Source organism: Bactrocera latifrons, unplaced genomic scaffold (genome assembly GCF_001853355.1).
Source record: "Bactrocera latifrons isolate USDA-ARS-PBARC rearing strain unplaced genomic scaffold, ASM185335v1 scaffold_105, whole genome shotgun sequence".
In the NCBI taxonomy this organism is placed as follows: domain Eukaryota; kingdom Metazoa; phylum Arthropoda; class Insecta; order Diptera; family Tephritidae; genus Bactrocera; species Bactrocera latifrons.
Window position 1 is genome coordinate 390861 of NW_017534464.1, and position 8885 is coordinate 399745.

Genomic DNA, 8885 nt, shown 5'->3' on the forward strand with positions numbered 1-8885 from the left:
CTGCTAGCTGATGCTATTGGCACAGCGCGAAAGCAGGCATTTCAGATGAATCACTTCTTGGACAAGGAGCGCATTTTGGATGCACTCAAATGTGCTAGCACAATGTTAAGCGAATTACGCACATCAATGCTATCGCCGAAGAGCTACTACGAGTTGTGTGAGTATGCCGTGCACTTACTACTAAAAATAATCTAGATGTGTATAAGAGACAGGTATGACTACAGTACATTTGATGTTTAACTATAACTATGAGAAATGTTTTTATGAAAAAAATATTAAATTTTTTTTATATAAAACGATAATATGGTTTCTTGTTGGCGATATTTCTTTACAAAATATAAGTTACTGTTTACATTAAAATTAAATTTAAAACAAAGTAAGTATTCCAAATTTCGTAATAAAACGAATAAGTTAATCAAAAATTGGTATTAAAACTTTAATAAAACGTATAATCAATTAACACACACATATATACGCAAATACATACACAAACATAAATTGAAAAATTAAATAAATAGCAAATATTTTATACGTGCTTAATTAAAAACATGTTTACTCAAAAAACATAAAAAAAAAACAACAAGCAGTAATTTAAATAGAAAATCAAAAATTGTTTTAATTATTCCGGTGTTAAGCTCTAAATGTTTTCGCATAATAAGTAAATGTACCGTAATAAAAAATAATAATATATAAATTCGACTAACGGTAAWTGAATTGCACATTTTTGTACCCATATTAGTCCTTTCCCACAATGTTGGACGTAACTAGAAAACCACTTTATTAACATATACATTAGTGAGTGATAAACTTAATTTACAAAAACAAAACAAAAATATAAAATAAAAAAAAATAAAAACTTGAATAAAATCAAATATGCTGCACAATGGAATTAAAAAAAAAATAAAAACTTGAATAAAATCAAATATGCTGCACAATGGAATTAAAATATTAAACAATCGATTATGGCAGGTCGGCACTGAAACCCCCAATTGCGCAACACAAACGACTTGAATCATGTTGAAATTTGAAATTGAAAAAAATTGCGATTTACCGACTCAAGTGCCACGCAAATTGCATAATCGATTCGTTAGAGGAATATATACGCTCTTCTCGAAGAGTAAAACATTAATTAAAAATATAACAAAAAAAAAAAAAATTAGAACAACTCGACGTTTTTTGTATTTGTGTGTGTCCAATTAAATCGTAATCGAGCAAATAAAATAAAAGTAAAGTGGAATGATTTCACATTTTTTCATGCATAATAAGACGCATAGGTATTTACATTCATATACATATGCATATATAAATTTAGTAAAAAAAAAAGTTAAGAAAATAAAATTTATATTTACACAAAAATACATACAGATGTATAATTGTCGTTCCAGAAAAAAAACATTTTTCAACTAATGGTGTTTACTAAATATGTAAAGGTATTTAAATACATAACAGACTCGCATTGTTTGTACAGAATGGAAATGTAAGTGGTTACGGGTTTAGCAAATTGAGTGAAGCGCAAGAGTATTTTGAAAATTGAACACATTGTAGCACAAAAAATGCAAATATGTACCTATAACGGTAAACTGAAAACTGTAGCATACATATTTTTGCGATTCTTACTGAGAATGTATGTGACCTGGTCTACGRAAAGGGGGCTTAGGTGTCAAAAAATCCAAAAAATCAATTTTCACTTTTTAGTTGATTCGGATAGAAGATGAGATTTTTAACAGCTGTTTCCCAGAAAACTAGTTTTCCCACGTTAGCTCCCTTTTCGTAGACCAGGTCAGATATAGCTAGTTTGATTGGTTAGAAAAAGAAATGTAAATTGTTAAATGAATACATAATTATGTATATCAATGTATTTATTATTTAAATTTAATTAAAAATAAAAAAACCATAACTGCATTATTTTTTCTAAGTAAAATCGTGAAAATAAACTTAAAAAATTAAGAGAGAAATAGTTTTAATAAGTAAAGGATTAATATGGTAAGTAAAATAAATACATTTATTTTCATTTTTAAAAAAATTTTTACATTATATACAAGTTTGCTTATTTATTATAATAGAATTGAATTAAACTGAAATACGTAGAGTACGTGGATAATAATTCAAAAAGGTAAAATAAATCACTACTAGATGGCGCCGAAGCTCTCAAAAGCAGCAAAAAAGGACATATATTTATAAATTATATGCAGAGTCGGTTRCGCATTGTAAATATGCGAATCTGTAAGCGTACATTCCTTAACATCGGAAATAGCATAAGTTCTCTGCTTTAACACAGAAAACGCTCAATTCTGCTATTTTCATGATACTGATGKTAAGTGGTGAAACATGCTCATCCAAAACAGTAAATATCCCCAAATTGAAATATCCCTAAATTTTCGCAACAATTTTTCACCATTAAAGCAACTCTGTTATCGTCAATTTGACATTTTACACTTTCTTTCCATTGACAACACGAATTACTGTAAAAACAACAAAACATTCGTCAGCAAAGTGAAATGTCAAAGTTAGTGAAAATCGGAAAGAAAAGATTCATTGGTGCTGCAGGAAATTTTGTAACTAATTATTAATAGTTAAACAAAATACAATACTTGATTGTTTAAAACATTAAAATAGGCAATATTAATAAGGCTATACGCTTCAATATTTCATAAAAACACAGAGGCGAATATATTATGGTAAGTGAGCAGCGTTGACCGAAAGCAGCTTCACTTCCAATTTAAAAACGGAGGAGGTTGAGGCAATTAAAATGTTATGAAAAAAGCAGTGATACGAAAGTTGTCTTTGCTTAAAGAGTAAAAACTAAAAAAAAAAGTGTATAATTTTGCGGTGTGAATGAAATAAACAGAGTGCAGGAGAATTGCTGTTAAAGTATTTTAAAAGGTGTTAACCAACACACACCTGCACTTCATAAGATTTTTCGTACATAGAATATGTAGAGTGCTGATTAGAACGTTTTAGTTAAAATTATTCAGAAAGAGCAATCTAAGTTTACCTAAAATACAAAAACATTATATGTTTCTTCCTCAAAAGTTTGCAATTCTTCAACACATTTGCGATTTATCACATATAACGGAAAACGTTGCATTAACAAACTAAATATCCCATAAACACACATATCGAGYAAGACAATTTTACTACGCCCACAACTGGCACAACGGCGGTCGGCATGTATCCATGGAACTCAACTTCTTACAGCCCAAGTGGCGGTGGTGGCGTCAATGGCCGCAGTGGCGAACGCCGCATGGTAAATGATACAAATGCAAAAGCACACATATATCTAATAAAGTAAATKRCAAAAGTAGCAACACTTATTGGCTAACTAGTATACACCCACTTTCAACAAACCCCGACCATACTCCTAACACCTTCTYATTCGCAAAACAAACCTTTACTTATTTGTTTCATAATATAACTGTCTTGTAGGTTTTGYATATGTTGCCTTGTGGGCTGAAGAAGTAATTTAATCTACTTACAACTCAGCAGAGGGTTTATGTTTGCAGCACAATAGACCCTGAATCGTGGTGCAATCCTCATTTATTTATCTATGTTTGCAGTAATTTTATGTTTGTGCTTTTGTTCCTCTGGTATATTGTCGGGGAAATCGTTATGCTGAATAAATTATTTTCTTAAGAGCCGTTGATAAGTGTCGAATTAAATGSATTGCCTTATATTGGCTGTTACCGATTACCAGTCAATTTTTTAACTACTGCTGCTTAAGTAAGATCTCAATATAAATTATATATATTTTTACATGTTTCATAACCCTTCAATTAACTTACAATGCCATTTAAKTAGGCAGAAATATACTATACCATAAATAAGGAAAAGATTCTCTATCAATTCTTTGAATACAACTAATGTTTTATCTTATTTAAGTTTTTATTTATTGTTCTATATTATTTTTATGCATTTCTTTAACAATTTTCYATAAAATTTATGTTYTGCATCAATTTTTGTTGGTACACACCCCATAYAAGGCGCGAATTGATTGAAATGTTTAAACAATAAGTGATTGTGTTCAATATTCTTAAAAAAAGAACTYAGTTTCCAAATATAACGAAAATGCTACCACACATTTGTACGATCACCGCCCCCAAGTCAGAGCAGCCATTCGTATTAGTAATACTAAATTTCATTTGTATTCTAATTTTTTTATTAMAATTTTTATTTACTTTCAACTTGATTGTTTCCATAAAAACCGTGACTCTTTTTCCTTCCAAAAATTATCTTAAAAAATGTAAGTATTATTTTTCTCAGATCCCACCACTTTAACCTCAATAAGCGTGCTTATCATTGGCGTCTTGTTATTTAACTTTTATATGTTTGTAAATTTTGTGTACATTTATAATTGTTGGGTAAGACATACGTACATTTGTTCATTCATTTATTGTAGTTGTGGTTATGGAAAGAAATTCACAAATAAATTTGTGYCTGTGCATTTTTTTACATTGGTACTAATTGGTGTTGCCGTTGTCAAATTGCACTTCTACACCAGGTCCATATCAACATTTGCTATATAGGAACTTTTACATATGTGTGTGTGTGTGTGTGTTTATATGTAGCGCGTCTTTATTAAAAATAAATTTATGCGATATGCATACGTATTTATGTATGTATGTATTTACATACATATATACATATGTAAATGTATGTGGGACTCTTTCGTTCGTTGTTGACTCTTGTTCAATTGATATCAAGTCGCAAATCATAATTGAAATAAGAATGCAACTACGCTAAACAATGTTGTAGAATATGGCAACGCGACTTGCGTCTTTATACCTGCATTTACACTCTGCCGCTCATATTAATATGTATTCTATTTAATATTTCCCATAAATAAATACAAAATTCCAGACCATGCCGGGTGGTTTAGACGATCAAGAGAAGCTGCTAGCTGATGCTATTGGCACAGCGCGAAAGCAGGCATTTCAGATGAATCACTTCTTGGACAAGGAGCGCATTTTGGATGCACTCAAATGTGCCAGCACAATGTTAAGCGAATTACGCACATCAATGCTATCGCCGAAGAGCTACTACGAGTTGTGTGAGTATGCCGTGCACTTACTACTAAAAATATTACTAAATGTAAATTTTCTTATAAAAATAAAAATGACTCCTTTAGATATGGCCATCACAGATGAGCTCTGTCACTTGGAATTGTATTTGAGCGAGAAGGGCAAGAAGGAGACAGATTTCTATGAACTTGTGCAATATTCGCATACGATTGTGCCGCGTCTATATCTGCTCATAACCGTTGGCATTGTGTACATCAAAAAGGATTCAACGCTAAAACGCAGCATACTCAAAGATTTGGTGGAAATGTGTCGCGGTGTGCAACATCCTTTACGTGGTCTATTCTTACGTAACTATCTGTTGCAATGCACACGCAATATACTGCCCGATGTGCTGATGGCTGAAAATGAACACGAAGGCAATATATTAGATGCCATCGAATTCGTTTTGACGAATTTCGCCGAGATGAATAAATTGTGGGTGCGTATGCAACATCAGGGGCACTCCAGCGAAAAGTCGCGACGTGAGAAGGAACGTGAAGAGCTAAAGATATTAGTGGGCACCAATTTGGTACGTCTATCACAGCTGGAATCTGCCACATTGGGACAYTATCAACGTTCCATATTGCCTGGTATTTTGGAGCAAGTGGTCAGTTGTCGTGACGCCATTGCGCAAGAGTACCTCATGGAGTGTATTATACAAGTATTCCCCGATGAATTCCATCTGCAAACGTTAGATCCGTTCCTGAAATCATGCGCACAGCTGGAAACTGGTGTGAATGTTAAAAATATTATAATATCATTAATTGATCGCTTGGCAGCGTACAACCAGAGAAGTGGCAAGGTTTGTTTGTGCACATTATTTTAAGGATTATTAATGTACGTTAAATTTTTAATTTACCTTCACAGACCAGCGGCACAGATATCGAGTCCATTATACCACCCGAGGTGGAGTTATTCGAGGTGTTTAGCATTCAAGTGGCAAACATTGTGCAGGTATGCATTTAATTTTTCTATATCTAGTTCCTTATAAGGCATTATTAAACCTTTTGTGCACWAATTTTCAGAAGCGCATCGACATGCCGCTGGAGGATACGATATCTCTGCAGATTGCATTGCTGAGTTTGGCGCAGAAAGTCTATCCAGATCGCATTGATTACGTGGATAAAGTGCTCGGCACTACCACACAAATTTTGGAAAGCCTTGAAATGAACAAGTTAGTTACATGCATTATAACATTACAGATTTATGCGATATTAACAAAGCCAATATCGTTTTATATAATAAAATTTTCATACTTTTCATTTTGTTTTTTTTTTTTTTCCTTGCAGCATTTCACATTTTCTGTCGGTGAATCAAGAATTGTCACGCCTCCTACGCATTTGCATCGATTTCTACAACAACGCATTGACTGTCATACAACTGAAGAATTTCACACCCTTGTTAGACAAGTTCGACTATATTTCACGAAAGTCATTGGCACTCTATTTGGTTATGAATCTGCTCGAGTTTGAAACGCTTATACCAACAGCTGAACAAGTTGAACATGTACTGACTATAATCGCGCCGCTGATCAAAGATGAAGAMGCGCCTTTGGGACCCGATGGTAAACAAGTGTCTGCACCTGCCAACGGTAATAATGTCGATCCTGAGGAATTCGGCGAAGAGCAAGGCATTGTCGCACGGTAAATTTTTGATTTTTAATATTCTACGTATATAAATTGTAAACTGTTKTTTCGCACAGTTTCATACACTACATGAAGGCCGATGAGCCCGACATGCAATACAAAATCCTACAAACGGCACGCAAGCATCTRGGTGCCGGTGGCTCACAACGTATTAAACACGTGCTACCGCCACTGATCTTCGTCGCCTACCAATTGGCCTACAAATATCGTGCTATTTCGGAAGAGGATGAAAATTGGGATAAGAAATGTCARAAGATACTACAATACTGCCACAGCACAATTGCGGCGATAGCAAAAGCCGATATGGCTGATTTAGCTTTGCGCTTGTACCTGCAAGGTGCGCTGGTTATCGATGAAATCGGCTATTCGAATCACGAGACAGTGGCTTATGAGTTCATGACGCAGGCATTCTCTCTTTACGAAGATGAGATATCCGATTCGAAAGCGCAACTAGCCGCCATCATGTTAATCATGTCCACATTTGAGCAAATGTCATGTTTCAGCGAGGAGAATGCCGAGCCGTTGCGYACGAATTGYGCACTGGCCGCTTCCAAATTGCTGAAGAAGCCCGATCAGTGCCGCGGTGTGGTGGCGTGTGCAGCACTCTTCTGGAGTGGCAAGTAAGTGCAAAAATAAAGTGAACACCAACAAATCAATCTGCTTTRTACTAAATGACTTGCATTTGCTTTGCAGGAAAAACGCTAGCGAAATGCGTGATGAGAAGCGCACGCTCGAGTGCTTGAAGAAGGGCGCACGCATAATTGCGCATGTGAGTAAAAGCCATAAAAATTGCATTTTYATATAGAAAACATTATATAACTGTGTGCAATTCAATTTCAAGTGCTTGGACGTTGGCGTACAAGTGCAGCTATATGTCGAATTACTAAATCACTATCTCTTCTACTTTGAGCGTGGCAACTCACTAATCACCGTGGCAATGTTGAATCAGGTGCGTAAAGTATAATATATCAAATAAGCATGTTTACTTGATATTACACTTGTTTATCGATTTTTCTACAGCTCATCGCTAAAATTAATGAAGATCTACCGAATCTAGAGCCCACTGAGGAGACGAAACAAATCGAAATGCATTACAAGAATACCTTAGCACATATTAAGAGTCGCATGGAGTCGAACGATGCCGGCTTAGAGGTTTCATTTGCGGGCATATCCATCGATTAGTGARAATAATTTACTTTTAAAATTACTTAAAACGCTTTGTATTGTTGTACAGCTTGCGTTCGCACCATACATATTTTAATTTGAATTATCTTTATATGCATATTTGTAAAGATTGAGTGAAAGTAACAAGTACGTACGTAYATACATACATATGAAATATGAAACACCAGCCCACATGCACTTCTCGAACAATATGTTAACCTCGGTTAGACTAAAAAGATGTTTTTTTTTTGGTGTAAGTTGCTTAATTAATCTGTCTTCTTTTGCTGCTTATTATACACATTTTTATACACTCTACAAAGAGTCCTTAAAGCAAGATATTATTATGATCAATTAACATTAACCTCGTTGTATGAAAATATTGCAGCTGCAGCTGGTTGTTTYCCATATCAAATTGTATCAAATTCCATTTATTATAACTTAGTGGAAGACTATTTTTATTATTATTACTATTATAATTATTGTATTGATGAACTGTTATGTTGCTGTTCTGATTATCGTTAAAATGACGCCCATTTATTCTCAATTTCTATAAACATCTGTCTGTTTCATATCCAACATTGCCTATTATCTTTTGAACTACACAAGCCTAGGCAATGTTTTGTTTAAAAAGCAGACAAATAAAATTCCTGAGATCATTATGTTTTAATTAGTATTAACACTATTGAAAAAACGCAAGCAATGGTCATAAAAAATAAGAATACTGGACAAAATGCGATATATGTTATGCAAAAACAGAGCAACAATATTGTTTGGTTAGCAAGCGTGCTGAAAGCGCGCACCAACTACCCATTGATTATGTCAATATGACTTAACAGAACTAAAAAAAAAAAAAGAGTACACATATATAAAGTAGATACACTGAAATTAGTGTTAAAAAGAGATATTTGCTGATTATGATAAATTCTTAGTAATGAAAAAATAAATATTGAGATAAAAAAGTTTTAGAAAAAATTGTATTTGTTTTTTCCCTGCTTATATGGTATAAAGTTGGTAAGTA

The 8885-nt window shown here is 33.6% G+C and overlaps 1 protein-coding gene across 3 annotated transcripts; it reads left to right on the forward strand.

Annotated features, from left to right (window-relative positions):
• The first annotated feature begins 2501 nt into the window (after positions 1–2501).
• On the forward strand, positions 2502–8720 carry LOC108969687 (vacuolar protein sorting-associated protein 35). Of its 3 annotated transcripts, XM_018934570.1 has the most exons (11): positions 2502–2678; positions 3034–3247; positions 4858–5047; positions 5126–5859; positions 5925–6011; positions 6083–6231; positions 6347–6700; positions 6760–7323; positions 7397–7472; positions 7545–7652; positions 7724–8720. In XM_018934570.1, exons 2-11 carry the CDS (start codon positions 3170–3172, stop codon positions 7883–7885), a joined length of 2502 nt encoding a protein of 833 aa, XP_018790115.1. In that variant the 5' UTR covers positions 2502–2678; positions 3034–3169; the 3' UTR covers positions 7886–8720. The 3 variants fall into 3 exon arrangements, with proteins under 3 accessions (XP_018790115.1, XP_018790125.1, XP_018790134.1); XM_018934580.1 differs by lacking the exon at positions 3034–3247; XM_018934589.1 differs by lacking the exons at positions 3034–3247; positions 4858–5047.
• Positions 8721–8885: the final 165 nt, after the last annotated feature.